General features: G+C 47.0%; 1 protein-coding gene across 3 annotated transcripts; it reads left to right on the top strand.

Annotated features, from left to right (window-relative positions):
- Window positions 1–1,737: 1,737 nt before the first annotated feature.
- On the top strand, window positions 1,738–20,184 carry FAH (fumarylacetoacetate hydrolase). Of its 3 annotated transcripts, XM_087744447.1 has the most exons (15): window positions 1,837–1,990; window positions 3,144–3,244; window positions 4,455–4,565; window positions 5,205–5,326; window positions 6,327–6,376; window positions 7,856–7,946; window positions 8,485–8,582; window positions 8,833–8,885; window positions 10,303–10,402; window positions 11,100–11,230; window positions 12,011–12,086; window positions 12,688–12,734; window positions 13,725–13,826; window positions 14,818–14,935; window positions 19,965–20,184. In XM_087744447.1, exons 4-15 carry the CDS (start codon window positions 5,223–5,225, stop codon window positions 20,042–20,044), a joined length of 1,050 nt encoding a protein of 349 aa, XP_087600573.1. In that variant the 5' UTR covers window positions 1,837–1,990; window positions 3,144–3,244; window positions 4,455–4,565; window positions 5,205–5,222; the 3' UTR covers window positions 20,045–20,184. The 3 variants fall into 3 exon arrangements, with proteins under 3 accessions (XP_087600572.1, XP_009468364.2, XP_087600573.1); XM_087744446.1 differs by lacking the exons at window positions 3,144–3,244; window positions 19,965–20,184 and adding an exon at window positions 16,048–16,184 and having other exon boundaries at window positions 1,738–1,990; XM_009470089.2 differs by lacking the exon at window positions 3,144–3,244 and having other exon boundaries at window positions 1,743–1,990.
- Window positions 20,185–21,294: the final 1,110 nt, after the last annotated feature.

Raw genomic sequence — 21,294 nt, 5'->3', positions numbered from 1 at the left:
TCCCTATTCTCTAATCCTTCTCTTCTCAGTTTGACTCCTCCCTCTTCCCTATTTCTGGTCTCTCCTCCTTTTCCTAAAAGTGACTTTTTCTCCCCCCTACATGCCCTCCCCTCCCCTCCGCCTTTCATCTGACAGCGATACTTCTGGGCCAAGCAGAGAGGAGACACTGTAGATTTCATAATAGGGGGAAAACCACCCCTGTTTGTATTTTCTGGTATCTGAGAGAAGAAAAGCTACAAGAAAAGTGAGTGCCTTTGCAATTCACATACTCCCTTTACCACCGCAACAACTCTTCTGGCCCTCGATTATACGGTAGGAGACGTGACTGCGCCAAGAGCAAACCTGCCTTGGAGTGCCGCGGCAGTGCCGACAGCAAGGCAGATCAGCGTCGGGCAGTTCTGCTTCTCAAAGCAATCTAATAAACCTCCTTTGGCCTGACTTCTGCGTGTTTCTCCGAGTCAAGAATATTTAAAGAGCATATGGTCCTGATATATAAACTTGCATTTAGACTGGAAATCTACCTTTCCCTGACACTTAAGAGTGGTGTGTCATCTTTGTTTGCTTTGGCAGTGGTTCTGTGTTATGGTGGTTGATCTGCTTCTCAATCTGGATGACTAGTGAAGCTTTATATTTTGTGTCATCAGCTTGAGATTAGCAGATGAACATTTTAATTAACACCAGCACATTCGCAGCGCTACGCAACACTTGAATAAATCTGTCTTCTCAAGATGCACAGTGTGTGTCTGAAACGTGCTTTCAAGATGTTATTCTTTCGGTTTTGGATTGAGCAGGTTATACACCCAAGTCTTAAACCTTGGCGTGAAACTTCTTCACTGTGTTAAAAACCTTTCCAGCAATCAGTGGAATGGAGTTGTGCCTGAGGTACGGGAATTTCACAGGAAATTTTACCAAAGTTTGTGCTAGGTGTTGTGTTATTTAAGAACCCCTTTCAAACGGCACCATGTGAGCTTGCGTCTCCACGAGCGAAGAGCTGTCAGATGGGCTGTCGTCAATGGTGTTGTGTCATCTTACACTGAATATTTGGCTCTACAGCTTGCTGCATTTCTTTTAATGAGTCTTCTCTGCCAAAAAAAAAAAAAAAAAGAGTTGAGCAGGAGACCAGTTCTTTGGCTTGGCAGTCACAAGTATCTAACCATTTTTATTGAAAAGGGGTGGTCTTTGCTATGTAGTTCTAATTTCAAGGATATTCCCTCATTGGTTTCTACTTTTCCTGAATATGGGTGAATTTTCTCCTGCAGGTGGGAGAAAGCTGGGGCTGGGAGCAAAAAGACCAGGCTCCCTGCTCTTTGTGGTTGGTTGCACATGTACCTGGTTTTGAGCTGCTGGAATGATCAGGAGAAAATGGAAGGACTCCATCAGGTGCAGCATTACGAAACTCAAAAGCACACAAAGCGCAGTTTCAGGTGGGAGTTGTGCAACTTCCCAAGGGTTGCTGAGCTCCTGGTGGAAGAACTGCTCAGCGTGGGCATAATCGTTCCACCGTCGCTCTGGCACATAAGCGACCCCTCAGAAGGTAAACGAGCGGAGTTACCTCTGGTCTTCGAGTTCGGATCCCCCACCCGCAGCCAGGTGCCTGTTAGAAGGCGGCATCGGTTTCATGGGAGGGTTTATTGAGCTGGAAGAGCCTGGTTCTCCACCGGTCCCTACCCTGGGAACAGTTAACCGCTGACTCATGCAAACCTCTGGCACTAATTAACTGCTGCCCGAGGGAGCAGGCAGAGGGGTGGGATGGAGACGGATCAGCCATTGGTTTGGGCCAGAGGGTGGGATTTGGTGCTTCTGTGCTCGGGGTTACAACATCTGGAGAGGATCTTCCTCCTAGGAAGGCGCGTAGCAGCCTGGAAGGTGGGGGCTCTCGTCTGTCAGCGGGGACTGCTCCGTGTTCAGCATGTCTTTCATCCAGGTAGACAAGGACTCAGATTTTCCTCTCCAGAATCTCCCCTATGGGGTTTTCTCCACTAAGGAGGAGGTGAGTAACAGCAAACTTTGTCCTTGGGGTGTTGGAATTGTTCCAAGGCTATGAATAAGAGCAGAAATTCACGGCAACCTGGGATAAAGGAAAACTTCCCAGCCTGAGACCCTTGCCCGGGCTTCCTGACTTGACAGCAAATCTGTAGTGGCCGCGTTGTCTTTTTTTCTTAATGTGGTTATTTTGATGGCAGCTGCTTTAAAACGGCACAAAAGAAATGAGAAGTGTTAATACTTACGAGAAGTACTTTGGCTAATACGTACGGTAGTTCTTGTGTGGTTTTGACTGTTTTTGTGAAATCATTAAATCTGCGTTTGATCCTTTCGCTCTCCAAGTAGAGGCCCGGCACAGTTTGCGCTGACTTTTTTTTTTTTTAACTCGATCCCTCATTGTCTTTGTGACCGAGTGTAATCACACCGTCACCCTTAAGAAGCCACATTAAATATTTATTTTAATCTACTGTTAATTCTGTAGCACCCAGTCTCTCTTGCACACCATGAACTGACATAAGGGAAAAGTGAAGTCTGAACTGAAAACACCGTATTTGCAAGCGGGTGTTGCTTTCTGGTCTGTTAAGAGCCTGCTCTTGGTGAGTTTGTTTGGTGGCTGCAAAAGCATTAAACCAGGGCACAAAATGTGTGTTTCATTTCTGTCTTTGCAGCTGACCCGTTGTGTTTTATGGGACATACACTTATGCAACGATGCATTAAACGTGTAAAAGCGTGTTACATTTAAAGCTGTGCCCAAAGGCTACGGATTGAGCCAGCTTCAGGCCTTATATTTTATGATCACATAAGAAAGCACAATTCAACCTTTTTTCCAAGGAGACAGCTCCCAGTCCCTATTTTCATGAGAACTGAGCCCAGCTAGGCTGAACCTCCCACCTCCGGGTGCCGGATGGGATGGAGCCCCGGAGATGTGGCCTCCGGGAGAAAGGGAAACGAGCCAAGAGCCGCATCTCAGAAGGAAAAAGTGGAGGATTTATTTATCATTGCTCACAGAAACTTCATGATTATCGCCTCGGTTTCTGCTGCCTCGGCTTACCCATGCAGGTTTAAAAAAATAAAAAAAGAATTTAAACCAGAAGATTGTGTTTTCTGATGTGCTATTTTCCAAAGATAAAACTGCGATGGTTCGTTTAATCTCTTCCTAGATGTGCGTGTTGTTATCTACCAAGTTTGGATTATTTTCCTGCCTTCTCCAATAACTGTTCTCTGAAGAAAGCACCTTCACTCAAACCCTGTGAAAAGACAGGCAAGGACTTATGGAAATTACTGAGGAAAATAATGTTCTAGAAGTAGCCCAATGTTTTAATGATTTCAAGCTAAAGCAGTTGATGTCATTCCTGACTATCCCAGTTACAAATTAACCTGACATGACCTTTAGTTTTTTCTGCAGGAATGTTTGCTGAATAAATACTTATTATCACATTTGGAATCTTGCTTAGAAATTAAAGGTTTAAAAATAGGTTTAATAGCATGGATTTTCATAGCTGGTTATTCCCTTTTGATAAGCTAGTTTTCATAGCGACTGTAACTAGTTTGTCTTTATTTGCCTAAAGACACGAATAATTGAAATTTGTCTTTGAACGCTGCAGCGTTTTTATAACCCCCCGCGCAGCTGCGGCAGGGCTGCAGTGGGATCGTCCGTGCTGCTCCCCTGCATCGCCGCCGGCTCCGCACGCGCTTGGCGCCAGCCCTGCGAGAGCTGCGGTGGATGAACGGGGTCTTTGTGTCTTCGGTTGCATCTGTCCGGCGAACGCAGCCGCAATCTACCGTACATGTGGGAAGCTGTGCCTGTAGCGAGGACGTAGACCAGGGGTTGCATGCAAGTCATGGGCTCCTTGCATGGCATGAGGATGGGTTACGTAGGGCAGCCTCACTTGACCTGGTACAGAAATAATATGTGGCTGAGCAAGATGCGCTGCGTTCCCCGTATTGTCAGCGGAGTCCGGAGGACCCTTTGTCTTCTTGGCAGGACCTGTGGTGCAGAAATGCCCATTTCTCTCTCCAATTACGTGGTTATAGGGATGAGATCAATCCTGCCCATAGCGTGTCTATGCTTCAGTTCCCCACCTGTAGAGGGAGGAATAGCATTTTCCTACTTTACAGTGTATTTCAGATGTATGGGCTTATTCTGTAATGCTTGTCATTAATGAGGGATGGGCAAATACTGCTGGGGGAAAGGGAGCAGGGAAAGAAACCTCTGCTTGTTGTCCTGTCCTTCCCCCAAAAGGCGAGGATGAGGAGAAGGCTGTCTCCCACCCCTCAAGGTCTGCAGGGAGTCTGCGGTGATGCTCTGCCTCTAGGTCTTCACATTTTTCAGCAGCCAGTCTCATCAACTAGCTTTTAATGGTCAATTGCTGTGATATCAGACCCTTCATGGATTAAACCCTCTGTGGAGGATTTGTGGGTACAAGGATAAACTTTTCTTCTCTTCCACCCCTCCTCTTGCTGCTTTGCAGCCTAGGCACAGGCTCGGGGTAGCAATTGGAGACCAGATTTTGGATCTCAGTGTCATTAAACATCTGTTCAATGGACCAGCTCTTGCCAAACATCAGCATGTCTTTGACCAGGTATTTATCGGAGTCTGTTGTTCTAATTTCCACACACATTTTAGAAATATTCCATAAGGGATTTTAGCAACTTGTGGTGAGATAGTGAACAGGAACTGTTCAGTCAGGCGGGCTCTGCCTACAGGGAAAGCTCATCACACCTGTGATAGCAAGGAGAGGAGAGACATCGGGTGTCTAAAGGACATTTTCGCTGAAAGTTTCATCAGACTTTGGCAGGGGTCTGACACAAAGCCTAAACATTACTTCAATCCTGCTTGTGCCTTCAACACTTCATGGCGAGGAATAGGATGGGATTTTAATGACAGGGAGGTTGTGTTAAGGGTAAAGGTAAATAGAAATGACCTCTGGTTACAGCTAGTTGCGATATTGAAGCTGCTAAGGTCTGAAGCAGTGTATTAGGATGGGCATGATGCAAACACGCAGCAGGTCCCGCTTTGGAGGACTTGTGGTGGGAGGACGGGGGGAGTGCAGGCATTTATGAACAGGGAGGACGGGCAACCTGGGCAGCCACTGCTGCGTAACCCCAGCCCGCAGGCGTTCAGCCCTGGGATGAAAGTGCAGGATGTCTTCCGTGCATGCGAAGGTTAAGCAAAACGTGGTGTTTTACCTGCCACCCCACCTCCCTGTGTCGCCTGTCAGCCTACCCTGAACGCCTTCATGGGGCTGGGCCGGGCAGCGTGGACGGAGGCGAGGGCTTTTCTCCAGAAGCTGCTGTCAGCGGATGAGCCGGCCCTGAGGGACAACGCGGAGCTGCGGAGAAGGTGAGGGAGCGGAGAGTCGCCGCGGGGCACGGTGACCTTTCAGCTGTGCCCTGTACCACCCAGATCACTCGGTGATCCAAGGCACCAAAATCGAAGATCTGAATGTGGCCACCTGCCACCTACATGGGAATTAACTGGGGCTTGAGCACATCGAGAGCTTCCCTCTCTTAATTATATCTCCAATTAATCCTTTAACTGCCCACAGATCTGGGGTCTCCACTCCACCTCTCCCACCTCCCCCAGCACTGCCCTGCCTGTCCCACCTGGAGCATCTTCTGGTGTGGGGAGACCCCTCCAATTGCTGCTCAGAAACCGCCTGACTTTGCTAAAACCAAATCCGTTGTTGCAAATTGGCCTCAGATACGGGGCAGTGCACTGATGTAGGAGTGGGAGGGGAGGACTGTGCTCTGCTCCGTGCTGCGCTGATGGAAAACCTGTGTGTCCCTTAATCACGTACCTTCTTGTTTGCCCGGGGTGATGCTTTAAACGCTGCAAGGGCGTGCCCTGGCAGCAAGCAGGAGCCGTTCCTCCCTGTCTTGCCAGAGTGATTTGGGCACACGCGTGCAGGAGAGGGGTTGAACCGCTGCTTGACACAGGGACCTTCCCTGAGCAGGCCCAGCAATTCGAATTGGGCACCCTGAGAGCCGCCTCCCCTAAAATCATCCTTCCCATGCGGCAGAGGCAGCGCTGACCTGCTCAGCTGTGGGCATGGGCACGGGGTGTTTCTCTGTGCCCCTTGGGAAACCAGCCGGCTCGCCTCGAGCGTGCCTCCCTTCCCGCTTGCACCCTGACGGATGCTCCTTTCGGTTGTGACCGTCCCAGCAACAGCAGCTTGTGCAGTCGTCCTAGTTTTTCTGCAAGGTGTTTTTGCTGCAAGGCTTTGCAAAATAAATTAAGGAAGGAGCTAGGAGAGAGAGTCAGCCTCTTACATGCTTATAAACCACTTGCGGGCGAGAGCTGCAAGTTTTCTGAGAGCTGAAGTCGTCGTTTTTCATTTCAGAGCATTTGTACCTCAAGCTTCTGTGACGATGCACCTGCCGGCCCACATCGGTGAGTCTCCTGCAGCTGAGGGCGGCTCAGCGCTGCCCTTTGCTCCCTCCCAGAGAAGCTGATTTATTTCCAGCTTGCTCAGACAGACAGATCATAGCTGTGACAGGGAATGGGTTTTGCAGGAGCCAGAAGTAGATTATTGTAAGTAATGAAAGGTAGGTGCTGTCTGTGGCGTAAGAATAAAAGCCTGGGGAAGCTCAATAGCAGCCAGACAATTCCTGGGAGCATTTTTCACTAAATCAGGGTTGTCTGGTGCCGTATAACTCTTGTCATCAGGCTGGCATCACCAAAGGCCTTTGTGACTAGAGCCAGGGGAGGAACACTTGTTCAGTTTCTAACATTTTCCCCGTTTGCCATCAGAAAATAATTCAGATCTTCCCAAGTTTTGTAAGGCAGATACTCCGGCATAGCCTCATAAACAAGCATGAGTCTCCGCTCCCAGACTATTAATTACTCTGCATCCCAAATCTTACCTCCACTCCCATGAGGCCATGGACTGCTTTGGAGTGAGTGTATCCATACAGATACATAAACGTTTTCCTGTTTTTAAGAGAAATTTATATTTGGACACAAACCAACTTGATCAAAATCACTCGAGGGATGTGACCTTCATAGGAGCAGGGACGTGAAGTTGCCCATTTCCCAGCCAAGCCCTGTTCCCGCTGGGCTTTTGGCTCCCATGGGACACAGCCCTGGTTTGGGACAAAGTCTAGCCTGGCCCAGAGGAACCATGACAAGTTTCCATAGATGTGATTCCTGCAAATAGTTTCAGGTTGAATATGTCTTGTCAAAAAATTGCTGGCTTCTGGCACCGGTGAGCGCTGTGAGCGAGCGCGCTGCCCTGGCAGGGTGGCATTGGCTGTACCCCGCAGCTACGTGTTATTTAGGGTTCCGCTACACTGATGTTCAGCTCTGTCCTGTGCGTGATTCGTGTTTGTCCTGAGAGCAAGCACTGGCTGTATCCTCCCCTGGGGCTGCAAGATAACTTGCTGAGCTTGCAAAACAACTTAACGTAATGTAAATGTCCCTTCCCGAGTTGAGTTTTTTCCCCCAAGCCCTCCGATTTCCCCTGAATCGGAAAGGTGGGGAGCTGTTTGCCGGGGATGGCAGCAGAGGGCAGCAGATGTCCTGACTATGAGCCGATTCCCTCCACCTGGGTACCACCGCCAAGACAAAAAGAGCAGCTGGCTGCTGCTTCGTGTCCTTGCGCTTTTTCCCCCTCTTCTCTACTGTAGGCTTCAAAAAAAGGGCCAGTTGCGTATGAATAGTTTATAGGTGAACTGTTAATCGCCACCTTTATGCTATTAATTACATCCCCGTGCTAATAATATTAAATGTTGCTACATGCCTCTGCTTAGTGCTCTCGCAGTCCCCTTTTCTGCTCTTTTCATTGCCAGCAGCATATGATGTGCTTTAGCCCCAGCAGATGAGGGACTTCCCTGCCATTGATCCCTATTTTATGTGTTTCTTTTCATGCAGGAGATTACACTGACTTCTATTCTTCACGCCAACATGCCACAAACGTTGGGATCATGTTCAGGGGGAAGGAAAACGCTTTGATGCCGAACTGGTGGGTAGTTCAGTTTTTTCTCTGGTGCAGCATTATTTTGCATGCTTATCTGTACATATATATAATTTTTCAAAGATCTGAGTAGTCTTTCAGGAAAATACTGATTTCGGTTCACAGCAGATGGGAATCTGTACTGTCAGGAGTTCGATACCAGAACTGAAAACCACATTTCCCCAGCCTTAGCTGAGACTGCACTGCATTTCATTGCAACAGCCGCACCAATTACAATGCAAGCCTCTGGTTCACAGACAGATTTACCTAAGAAATTGGTTTTTGCTGAGTGACAAGAAAGCAGGGTTTAAGCTCCAAGGAATTAAGTGGAGCAGTGGCACAGAAGTGCATTAAGACTGCTACGTGGCTCTGGATTATACTTCGCTCACGTCTTTATATCAGAGCAAGCAAGGTGCAAATGTCCATGGCCATCTATGCAGAGCTCTCTCCTCGTACCTCGCAGCCCCGAGGTGCTTCCACCCCAAAAGCTGCTCTGGCCGGCGATGGTCACGCAGCTAACCCGCGTGCTCTGATGCTCTTTCACAAGGCTGCACTTACCTGTCGGTTATCACGGCCGGGCATCATCCGTTGTGGTGTCTGGGACGCCCATCCGGAGGCCCGTGGGGCAAATGAGACCTGACAATGGTGAGTAGGCTTTTAATGTGACTTCTTTTTTTTTTTTTAATTTTTCCTCCACATCGTAGAGCAGTAGAGAGGAAGGGTCTGAGGTGCCTTGTCTAAAGCCCAGCCTGGGCTCAGGGCAAGAGAAAGCCCTGAGTTAAGTCCGTCTTGTGTTTGCAAGCCAGGCAGCATCAGCTGCTCTTTTTCTTCTGGCTGTTACTTTTATTTCCCTACCTGCCTCCCTGTCGTAAAATACTTTTTCTTCTACCCACAGATAAACCTCCAGTGTTTGGTGCTTGTAAGCGTCTGGATATTGAGTTAGAAATGGTAAGATGGGGCTTTTTTTACACTACCACTTGAAAAACATTAAAATAGAAACAGGGAAGAAAAGGTAGGTTTAGCTTCTTCTAAAATGAATGTCTCATAGGGTCGATTCCTGTGTTTCCCTCTGAGCAGCCTGTGCAGCGGGCAATAAAGATTGCTGTGGAGGAAACCTTCCCTTCTGACGAGTCGCAGGGTGCGTTAGCTCATTGAGCGGTTTGCTAATACAGCTTTCAGGCTGGAAACAGCTCGTCTGGCCAAATCTGAGCATGAGTGCAGCAGTCTGGAAGCAGGCAGGCATAACTCTTTTTATCAGACACCCCAGCCTGTTATGTGGTTAGCAGTTACCTCTCTGCACTGCAGCCAGATCTTTTAATGGACGCTGGGGATTTTGGAAGTACAGGCTGGCTGTGCCTTGAGTCTAGAGCAGAGGAAGCCCTGGGAGTGCGATTCAAACTCCTCATCCTTCTGGCTGGAAAGGTGAAACCTGTGCTGTGGGTGTTGCGGCAAAACATTCTTGGAAGGTGCATCTTCTTGTGGCTTAGTGTGGTCCAGAAGGGAGTTTTATAGGATTGTTCATTATGATTTATATGATTTATATCATTTTTATATGGTTTATTCCCCATCTCTCCCCTTTAAAAAAAAAAAAAAAGTGGAAGAAGTCTAATATTAAGGGAAATGGTACTAAAAGTGAACTGAAAGCCTTTAATGCTGCATGCTTTGCAGGTGAATGCTCTAAAGCAGGAGGCAGCCCCATAAAGTGGGGTACACAAAGTGCTGCCGTACCTCTGCCTTGGAGCCTGCGTTTTACCGCTGGCTGCTGTGAGAGCTGATTTAGACTGATGAAGGCTTTGGAAGAAAAAACTTCCACATCGTTGGCAGAAGGAGACAACTGAGATTCCCTGTAGAATTCTCTGCCACATGCTCAGGCTGTACATTTTCAAAGGGAGCAAGTGCAGGCACCCAGTTCATGACCTGTTTTCCTGAGTGGGCACACCTTTCCACCTGCCTCCTCTTCCCCGCTGCCACGACAGGCTCCAGCCACGTTCAGCATCCTCTCGGATGACTTTAAACTCTTTCCTGTTCACTGTCTGCAGCAAACAGAGTCGCTTCAGGGGGCAAACCTGTTCTCCATCCGGATTGTAATCAGGAGGGACCAGTTTTGCTCCTGCATTTTGAACATCATGCCTGCTTTTAATGGCTGTCTCTTAGCAACACAGTGCTCTTAAGTATTTCAAGCCTGCCAGCTTCATGGAGGGGAAGAAAGAGGGAGTAAGCCATGGGTTTTGTCTAATTTTGTATGGGAAATTATGCAAAATCCCATCCTGTCCGACTTCTGTTGCTTGTGCGTGTAACCCTCTGTGCAGTAAAGACTTTTAGCTTCAAAAACTTCCTTAATCAATGTTTTGGTTTTCAATTTCAGGCGTTCTTTGTAGGTCCTGGAAACAAGTATGGAGAGCCAATTCCTATCAGCAGAGCGCAGGAGCACATCTTTGGGATGGTCCTTATGAATGACTGGAGCGGTAATTGGTGCTGCGGGAGCCTGCCTGGAGAGGGGGTTACAGCATCACGGGAAACCTTAGATAGGGATAAATTATATATTTTAATAGTAGAATAGAGATCACTGAAACCACTGGGTATGGTCGAAAGGAATGAAAATGAAATGCTGTCTGTATTTCTCAGGCTCTATCTTAATCCATCTTTGATTAATCAGTAGAACCAGAAATTGCTGCCTAATGAAGATTTATTTACTTATGAAAGAGCTAATATCAGTCTAGTTTCTTCTGGGCAGGGATTGAGCAGCCCTAAGGATGATGATTCCAACAGAGGATTGATTTCAGTGTCAGGAGTAGGAAAAGGATTTGGCAATCACAAATCCCTCAGTTTCTGCATAGATTTAACTGGTTGAAATTGGCCCTACGACTGGCAGGGACCATTAGCTGGGTGTAAAGGCATTAACTAAACTGGGGATAAAAATACTGGTTATATGGGGATGGCATGACTTGGTTTAATTATTGCTGACTTTTCTTCCTAATCTAGCTGGTCTAAGAAAATTGGTTTGAGGGTCTGAAAGGGATGGATTTCAATCAGGATTTGGCACAATGGCTAGATAAAGGGTTGTGATAACATTTCCAGTCCGTGTTACTCTTTCACAGGTGTGATGGCTGCGCAACGCCTAGGATATGTTTAACAGCATTGCTTTGACTTTTCTCTTCCTAGCCCGCGACATCCAGAAATGGGAATACGTTCCTCTGGGTCCGTTCCTGAGCAAGAGCTTTGGCACGACCATCTCTCCTTGGGTCGTTACCATGGAAGCTCTCATGCCATTCGTGTTGCCAAACCCTGTCCAGGTTAGCAAGAGAAAGGGTTGAAATAAAGGAAAAGCAGTGCTAGAAAAATCTCAGCAGAACTGGTAGGTCCCATCAGTAGAAATCACTGAGCTGTATCAACGCCAAGCACTTTCTTCACAGAGTTTGCAAGTGTGATCCTGCTTCCAAACATATGAAGGCACCCTGGGCCCTCTGAGCTCGAATGCTCATTGATGTCACTGGCGCTGGCACACGGCGCCCTGAGCTGTCATCATGCCTGCTTGAGCAGGGCAGAAAAATCATCTCCTTTAAAACACCTGGAAAATAAACTGATCAGAGAGCTTCTTGTTAGCGTTTGGTAGCACTTAGCATCCAGCAAGCAATGGAGAGAGAGAGTGGACTCAAGCCAAAAGACTTTGTTCAATCATTTCCAGTTGTCCGCATTATGCAGACATTTAGTTATAATTGAGAAAGATAATAAAGAGTCTTGCAGGGAACTCACCATCTTCTCTGTGCAGGGACAGAGCAAAGGTGTGCTAGCACTGTATTTGTTTTGGGTTAACATCCACGCTGTAATGATGGAGAGGGCTTTTGGAGACTACATGCAGAAAAGGTAATCAGATTACATGGATATCACATCTGTTCAGAAAGATCTTTAAAAGCATGTGCATGAGAGCAAGCAAAGCAATAATCTGAGCAGTAACAACGGTGAAGTAAATGGGGTGTGCAGCACAGGCTGGTTAAACAAAAAGTCACTGGGATGCCTCATGGAGTTTTTCCTTTCTGTTTGTTTAGACTGTGATGCCTTTTATATGCTTTTAGGATCCCAAGCCACTGCCCTACCTTCAGGATAAAGAACCCTACACTTTCGACATCAAGCTCTTTGTTGCTATTAAAGGTATGGCAATGCTGAGTGGGTAATAAAGCTGAAATTGCCAATTAAGGAATGCAGAACCACCACGTATTTTGGACAATTTGCTCTTGGCTCTGTGGTCCTCCTTTTCCGTCTTTGCCCAGATCGCCTCTGTCAGAGAGAGAGAGGCAAAGCTCTTCATGCTCTCTGCTGGCCGTGCAGCAATGTCTCAAGGAGGGAATGCCTCCCAGATGATCAGCTTACGATGAGGAGGGTCCCTGTGGGTCTGCCTGCATGGGCAGGGGTAAGCAGGGCATGGAAAGAGCAGATGTATGTGGGATTCAGATGCTAAGCCAGCTCAGACCCCCAGCTCATGGCCCTGCTGACTGGTAGGTCCAGGTGTTGCTCCTCTAGTACGGCAGAGAGTAGGAAATGGGCAGCTTGATGCTACCCCGATGCCATCCACACGCTTGTTTTCTATGAAATGCTGGCCTTCATATCAATAGAAAATGTTATTACTTGTTTCTTGTTGGGGATTACAATGATAAAAGAAGTCTCCATCCAGCTGTAAAATCAAAAGACTCCAACAACATTCATCCAACACAAATAAATTGCTTTCCTGTTTCTTATTTTTTATTTTCTGCAGGAGAAGGAATGAGCATGCCAACTACTATATGCAGAACCAATTTCAAGGTAAAAGACTCCAGTATCTTTTATTTGTTTGAAATCTTGCTGATGCCATCAGCTCCAGCCTTAGGTAATTTCAAACACTGATTTTTGCATTAGCTGGGGATCAGACCTGGTGCATATGTGCACAGGGGACAGAGCAAAAAGAGTGGAGGGTGGTGATAGTTCACTCCTACTGAGATGGAAACACCTGAATGCTCGAGCACTGAAGAAGGGGGCAGCTCTTTCCACTGCTTGGTTTAGGGTGCTCAGAGCATCATAAGTTGTGTGCTCGTTTGGCAGGGAGCAGTGAGAGTGGAGGGCTTGCAGGCAAAGGGAATTGCCTCTTGCCATGCTGAGGTGCAATACAGCTTTGCAGTTGCAGCTGGTAATTTAGATGCAGATTCGCTGCTGCAACACCGCTCCGAGCCCAGGTCTGCCCGCGCCCCTTTGTGGGCAACGCGATGGTTTTGCCTCTACAGGCTGATTGAAGCCAGGAGGTATGTGTACCAGCGGCAGGATTGCTCAATCAATTTTATATTCACATTTGGTTCTTTACATAGTAATTACCTTAATCAGTAAATCAGTGGTCAGCGAACAGTAACAAGGAGTTTTTTCTATAAAGCCATTAAAATACTGGACTTAATCATGGATCCTGGGTCAGCAGTGCTGGCCTTAAAGAGGAAGAAGAGGAGAAATGACATCCAGCTGAAAGAAGAGAAATTTTAAGGGACTAAATTGCATGTTAAAATATGTGTTTTATATGCACATAGCAGCTCCTGTTCATCATTTAGAAAGCACTCAGCCAGGTCACAGTAACTACTGAGAATGCAGCACTAAGTAACTGTGGAGGTTGCTGTTAGGCTGCTGAAGATTTCTGATTAAATAAGGAAACTTTTCTTTAGGGACAGTCTTACCAGCATCATCCCGAGGACGCAATGCATTCTGCATAGCCTAATGGCATGCCAGAGAGGTTTGTCCTTCATTGCTTTAGCCTCCTCTTCCTCCTTCCTCCAGCACATGTACTGGACCATGAAACAGCAGCTGGCTCACCATTCGATCAACGGGTGCAACCTCAGACCTGGAGATCTCCTGGCCTCCGGCACGATCAGTGGACCCGTAAGTGTTTAAATAACAACACTGAGAACTGGTCAGCAATCCAGAACTGACTGGGCAGGGCTTTGGCTCTAAGCCCTGTTTGATTTGAGCAGCCATGAAAATACCTGCCGTTCTTTCCTAGGCACTTTGGGCTGATGCTTTGGTAGCCCTAAAATTGCACTGAGAAGTGGTGGGGGTTTTGTTGTTATTGATTTTTGGTTTTTAATCTCCTGTGCTCCTTTCCCTAAGAACTATTTTACTACGGACGCAAATTAATTTCTATACAGAAGCATCCACATGGCCCATTTACTCTCTATGAAATGCAGCTTTTTTATTTCTGAGAAGAATGTAAAAGCTGCATGGGTATAACTTTTAGTTTCTCTAATACTACATATTTGGAGCTAACTTCACAAGCTAGTATTCCCCTTGAACTGCCATATGGACAGTTGTTGCAATACATGGGTAACTTGCACTTTCTGAAACATTAAATATAAATCTTGTTCATGCTGTCTGCAAGACAGCTCTCAGGTCAGTTGTTTCCACGTTGGGGTACCTATACTTCCATTTTGAGCAATTCTGAAGTGCTTTCTGCTTCCTTCAAGCTATTGTACTGCAGATTGACATTAAAGACTTACAAACATTCGCCAGCTTTGCTCTTCTGAAGAACAAAACGTAAATAAAAACCCAGAACATGACTACATAAAAGCACTGGATTTGTAGATATGCCCTCGATTTGTTTCCATTCTTGTTGTAGCAGACCCAAACTACTTTTACAGGGTTTAGCGCTACGTTAAACACACCAGATAACAGCTGTAAGCATGACTGCTTATAGCGAGCAAGCAATTAAAATGCAAAGGCAGGAAAACAAGCCAATATATCAATGAATCAAACCAACAGCAAAACTCTGTTCTATAGAGCTAACATACTTGTGTGTCTATGTTCAGCAGCAAGTAGCTTAACAGCAGGACAGATACTAAAAAGTTGTTTATTTGTTTATGAACTCTTGCTGCAGGAGCCGGAGAGCTTCGGCTCCATGCTGGAGCTGTCCTGGAACGGAACAAAAGAAATCCCTCTTGGCAGTGGACAGTCTCGTAAATTCCTGCAGGACGGAGATGAAATCATTTTGACAGGTAATGGCCAAACTACCGCTCTTACACTGCACCAAGGACGTGTTTCCATCAATTGACCCCAGTGGTAAGCGCCTGGCAGGGAGATGGGCTATTCTGTACGCACCCGCCAGGCAAGCACGCTTGTTTCCATCCTCCCTGTCAGGAGGCAAAAGCAGGTGGATAGAAATTTCCCTGCAATAAATGCTTTCTGGATTAGATTATTTGCTTTGCTAAGTACTTAATGATCTTATTATGCCTATGCGTAAGTGCTAAGGGCACAGTGGAGGTAGTGAAGGTAAGTTTGCCTTTATGGACAAAAGTATCCCGGGACCAGAAGCAGTTGCTGTATTGTTGCCGCCAGAGTCCAAGTTTGCACGTGGAGCAGAGCTTGGCAAATGCTGAAAAAAGTTATTATTTTGCAAATAATATTTCATTTGTAACATAGGCATATTTAATGAAGTGTGTTGCAAATCAAATATGTGGGAAACAGCATGAAGCCTGCTAGAACAGCTGACCAGCTCCCCTCTGAATAGGGCTGTGCTTGAGAGCTCTTTCAAGCTGGGCCATGGTTTTAATTTTCATCTTGATAAGCTAAAGATTTTATGAATTAAAATCTACCATGGTGTTTTGTGATCTAAATCCCACTCCTACTTCTTTTCAATCCAATGATTAGTGAAAAACAAATCTATTTTTTCCTTTCCTCTCATCTTGTCAGCCCCTTTATGGCTTTGAGGTGGCAAATACTTGGCAAGAACAGTCATGAGAAACTTTTGATTCAAGCCTGTGTATGTTTTTGCAACGTCGCCTACTGAATTTTTAGAGAATATCTTGTGGGATGTTGTGCATCAGCAGATGAGACCCAGCCAGTGCCACACCAGGCTCTGAGTGGCTCCATCACGCTGATGTGATCAGAGATAGTCTGCACAGAGAACGAAATGGCTCAAGCGACGAGAAAACACTTAGAAATGTGACTTAGGGCAGAGAAAATGTGAGTGACTAATGCCTATGCAGCAACCTGAAGGACATGACGTTGTGATGCTAGTATGTGTTCACATACGTCTGCCTGCTTAATCCAAGCAGGACTTTTAAGATTTTTGCTAAAATAGTCTAAAATTTCTCTTTTTTTTTTTCAGAAAGCTTTTTAACAAAAACCAATAACTTTTTTCTGTGATGAAAAAAAAAAAAAGATATGGATGTATTCCAGTCTCCCAGCGATGGCTCTGTAAGTGGTTTTGGTAGTGCTGCAGCCAGAGCCCCAGTGCCTCCTGTCTGGCAGCCTACACAATAGCTTTGAAAATCACGTTTCTGGGAGGTGCTGCCAGTTTTGCAGAGGAAGATGCTGAGACAACCGGAGATTGAGATGTACCAGAGAGAGCCGTAGATGATGAAACCGAGGAGTCGCCAACTCCTCTGACATCTTTCAACCTCATCACAGAATCATAGAATAATAGAATACCAGGTTGGAAGGGACCTCAAGGATCATCTGGTTCAACCGTTCTAGCACAATCTAGACGAGATGGCCCAGCACCACGTCCAGCTGAGTCTTAAACGTGTTCAGCGTAGCGGAGTCAACCACTTCCCTGGGGAGATTATTCCAATGATTGACTGTTCTCATTGTGAAAAATTGTCCTCTCGTGTCCAATCGGAGTCTCCCTGGGAGTAACTTGTACCCGTTACCCCTTGTCCTCACCACGTGACTCCTTGTAAAAAGGGAGTCTCCATCTTCTTTGTAGCTCCCCTTTAAGTTCTGGTACATGGTGATGAGATCACCTCTAAGTCTCCTTTTCTCAGCCTATCCTCATATGGCAGGCTCCCTAGACCCTTGATCATCTTGGTGGCCCTCCTCTGGACCCCCTCCAGCCTGTCCACATCTGCTTCTGTATAACGGGGACCAGAACTGTACACAGTATTCCAGGTGTGGCCTGACAAGCGCCGAGTAGAGAGGGATAATGACTTCTTTATCTCTGCTGGTGATGCCCTTTTTGATGCAACCCAGCATCCTATTGGCCTTCTTGGCCGCACCAGCACCCTGTTCACTCATGTTGAGCTTCCTGTCCACCAGGACCCCCAGGTCCCTTTCCACAGAGCTGCTCTCCAGCCAGGTGGATCCCAGTCTGAGCTGCACTCCTGGATTATGTTTTCCCAGGTGCAAGACCTTACACTTGTCTTTGTTAAACTTCATAAGGTTCTTGTTAGCCCACTCTTCCAGCCTATCCAGATCTTCCTGCAGGGTGGCTCTCCCTTCCAGAGTGTCTACTTCCCCACTCAATTTGGTGTCACCTGCGAACATCATCAGGCTACACTTGATCCCATTATCCAGATCGCTTATGAAGATATTGAATAGCGTTGGGCCCAATATCGATCCCTGGGGGCCCCCACTTGTGACAGGTTGCCAGTTTGAAAAAGAGCCATTTACCACCACCCTTTGATTGCGGCCCATCAGCCAATTCCTCACCCACTGCACAGACCACTTGTCTAGGCCATGACGCATCAGTTTCTCCAGGAGGAGGCCGTGGGGAACCGTATTGAAGGCCTTGGAGAAGTCCAAGTAGACAACGTCAACCACTTGCCCCATGTCAACCGAGCAGGTCACTTTATCATAGAAGGCCATCAGATTTGTCAGGCACAATCTGCCTTTTGTGAAGCTGTGTTGGCTTTTCCCAATCACATGCTTCATTTGACTCGTGATGGCCCCCAGGAGGATCCGTTCCATGACTTTCCCAACAACCCAGCGACTACTCATGCTGCAACACGTAGGCATCTGATGCTGCTCTCCATAGGCCCCCTGTACATTCAGTGCAGAGAGACACTCCAGCAATTCAGAGTACCGCATTGCCCTCTAGAGTTGCAGACCTTCCTCCAGTAACTACGCCAGGAGCCCTAAATTAGGGTACAGTTGGGTATTATGAATGTCCCTTTGGAGTTACGCTGACATCCTTATTGGCAGTGAGCACCTTGCAGTTTGGGAGCTGCTGGCACAAGGTGGCCAGCTGAGGGACAAATGGGACTAGCCCATGACCCATGTTGTTCTTCATGCCCGGAACAAGCTGTGTTACTTAAATAAATACTTTAAATCCTGAATGTCTTTAATCTTTAAAGATGGCATAGTGGCATTTTTGTTAACCTGGGTGAAGGCACCATTGCCCCAGTGGGACAGGCTCATGTTGATCGGTCTGCTGTGCTATTTTACACTAGCAACAGTTTGTGATTGTAGCGATCGGGGCATCATGCCATTCACGAGAGCCAAGTGCTGCTGGGCCTGTCTGCTGGGACAGTTTGGGATCTCCTCCTATTTAGTGATGTATGGCAGGTCCGGTGCCTTAAGGCACCCTTGAGGCAGGGCTAGTGCTATTGCATTCTCTCCCGAGGCAGTGCCATTAGCTCTTGCCAAGTGCCCAACCCATAATTTCTAGTCTCCTATTTCAACTTTGTGTTCTCGCTCCCCTTGTGGGAGCTATTTCAGAGCCCTAACACATAAAATGAGAGAAATACATTTTTCCCAAGAAGTGCGTCTCGGGGAGGGAGCATTTCAAGGGAAGGTTTGCTGATGGTGTGCTGCAGCTGGCTGCAAAAATCTCTCCGTAGCTCCTTGGCACTCTGCTCAGGCCGATGCTGCTGGCAGCACAAAGCTTGCTTTGTGCTGCTCCTTGGTACCGCTCTAAATATTAGTTGACAGCAGGGATAACTAAACTGGACTGAAATAATAAGCTGGCGCTCAAAGCAAAGCTGGCAATGAAGCCTAATGAGACAAATGGAAACTGAGCTGAGCCTTAAAGCAAGTGTCTTACTCAAGCGTTGCTTACGAATGAGGATTACCCGGCAGATACTGGGATGGTGTCTGTGGGCAAGCACTTGTAGACACTGCTGTCCTTGGAAAAGCTTCATTTCAGCCTGCCTGTGAGAGCTGCGTTGTGGGTTAGAGCTGGCAGGGTCTGTCCTCATGCTGCAAAAACTTTGGCTGCCCTGCAGCCTGAGCCCACCCACCCTCCTCTTCCTCCAAGGAGGTTTCCACTGATCCGTGTTAAGGGTGGGAATTAGGGTTAAGGTCTGCTCTGTTCATCTCCTTCTTGGCTTCTCGAAGGCAGCTGGTTTTTATCACCTGCAGGGAAGATGATATATTCCATTATTTTAGGAAAATCCATCTCTAACCATGAAATCAGTCATAAAATACAACATATGCTGCTTGTGTCCTTCCTTTGATCAGCTGTTGTAGCAGAGAGCTACAGTAGGTCTCCTCAGCTGTTTCTTCCCAGAATAGTCTTCCCAGATGGGCCAGAAGCCCCTGGCTGTGTCCCCTCCCCTCCTTCATCTGCAGCTTCACTAATGGATGCTGTTTCTGGAGCAGCTCGGCTGGCCCGTGGCAGCCAGAGGCGCTGCGGCATCTCCCTCCTAATGTCATCTCTCCCGTCACGCAGGAGTAGGGAGAGATTGAATCGTCCTGTAGTTAGAGATGCTGTCACAGGCTGGTAACTTCAGCAGCAGTCAGCAGACCTTCAATGCCTGTTTATATAATAGTGGATAAATTAATATTTTTAGTCAGATGCTGAGTTTCTCATGGAAGTGAACTGCTTGATTTTAGCGAGCAAAACAGATTCTGTAAGGGTAGGCCCTGCTGTTTGAGGGGGTTTAAGGATCATCTTTCTGGCTATAAGCATCCCGCTGTCCCAAGAGCAGTCCCAATGCTGCAGAAAGAGAACCCAGATTTACTTTATTAATTGCAAGGCTGGGCCAAGCAGCGAATCAGCTTGCCAGTTAGACTGATGGTGCTGCAGGTTAGGTTTAAAACCAGAAATATTGCACATCTTGTTTGCTCTTTGATTACATTGACTGAACTTGCATATTGCTGTGTTTAACATTCTGTGCTTCTTTTTTCTTTTTTTATATTCCTGGGCTACTTGAACTCTTCCAGGTGTTCTTTTTTTCACCCCTCATTGCACTTCTGTATTGTTTGCATTCATTTTTTTGTCTCTTTATGCCTTTATTCACTTTTATTCCTGGTAAAATTCTGTTTTCCTTACAGAACATGCTGTCTGTTGTTTTCTGACCCTAGGTTACTGCCAGGGCAACGGCTTCCGTGTGGGATTCGGCCAGTGCTCGGGAAAAATCCTTCCAGCCCTGTCGGATCCATGATGACTGGAGTAAGGGGACATCTGAGGAGGAGGATCTCTCCTGCCTCTAACAGTCATGCTGCTTTATTCAGATTTATTATTTTTATATGAGTGATTGGAATCTTATTATTTTTAATTATCAATAAAGATCTTAAAGATGAATGTGGCTTTCTGGTGCGATAAGAACAGGATTTTAACGCTAGCTTAAAATTCTTGGAATAACAAGATGATAGAAATGGAAAGTGAGATTCTTAACTCTTCTACTGTATTAATAGTTTTTTCATAATTATAAAAAGAGTCTTTCAAGTAAACTTATATAAAAATACTTTCAAGAAAACCTGTGCAGGCTTTGGAGTTCAACCCTTACACTGCAGCACCGGTGAGTTCCTGGAGATAAACCCCAGCAGGTTCAACCTACAGCTGCCGCCCTCCCCTTGCCCCGGGAGCAGGCGGGTTGTCCCTACTCCTCCTGCCCTTACACAAGCGGAGGCAACTCTCCACGCCCCAGAACAAAGATCGACGCCAGGCCTGAGCTGGGAGTCTGCATTGGGGCACCCCTCAAAAGGGAGCATGGAGATACCTCGTGCATCTTGCCCTGGTTTTAGAGAAGGGAATTCTCCACTTCTCTCATCCCAGCTTCCCTGAGGTTAGGGAGGGTGAACTTCATGGCTGGAGTGATCCCCAGGTGCTCACCGGTGGCCGTCACACCTTGTCACCTAACAGGGGCTGCGGTAAGAGGACACGGAGGAGGCAGAGCCCCTTCCTGCACTCCTGAAAGGCATCTCCTGCCGTGGCATCCCCTTGCAGCAGGCAGTAAACAAAGCCACATGCCACTTTTCTCAAGTGTAAAGGGCATCTGCTGTCTCCCGCTGGTCTACAAATCAATTTAACTCTATGGCCAAGTGCCAAATCACATCAATTAGAGGATATTACTGACTGAAGGAGCTCAGGAGACCGGATAATGAACTCTGGTACAGTGCAAGGGGAACTTGTTAAATATTTGCTTGGTCCTCAAAGTGAAGAGCCTGATGAGGCTGCCGGCTTCGTGCAGTGACAACAGGATAAGTGTAGGCTGCTGCTTCCCCGTGGCTGCCCCGCTGCTCCTCCCGAGGTCTGCCAGGTAGTTTTGCTGGTGTGGCCATGCGTGTGGGTATTTGATGTCATCCTGGGGAGCACCCGGTGCTGATTGGGAATGTGAATCTCTTGGCCACGCAGGAGAGAAAAATGAATTTGAAATGAAGATTAATGAAAAAATGTGTCAGTGCAGATAAA

Source organism: Nipponia nippon, unplaced genomic scaffold, assembly GCF_047370975.1.
Source record: "Nipponia nippon isolate SJK-2023a ecotype South Korea unplaced genomic scaffold, ASM4737097v1 scaffold_9, whole genome shotgun sequence".
NCBI classification, from domain to species: Eukaryota; Metazoa; Chordata; class Aves; order Pelecaniformes; family Threskiornithidae; genus Nipponia; species Nipponia nippon.
Note: the sequence above shows the minus strand (reverse complement) of the source record. Positions and strands in the feature narration are given on the sequence as shown.

Bases quoted from the DNA above. Each gene is read 5' to 3' on its own strand.
- FAH (XM_009470089.2), top strand. From the start codon at position 1,910: ATGTCTTTCATCCAGGTAGACAAGGACTCAGATTTTCCTCTCCAGAAT. The intron at 1,991-4,454 runs GTGAGTAACAGC...GCTGCTTTGCAG, and splicing joins TTTTCTCCACTAAGGAGGAG to CCTAGGCACAGGCTCGGGGT. The intron at 10,403-11,099 runs GTAATTGGTGCT...TTCTCTTCCTAG, and splicing joins CCTTATGAATGACTGGAGCG to CCCGCGACATCCAGAAATGG.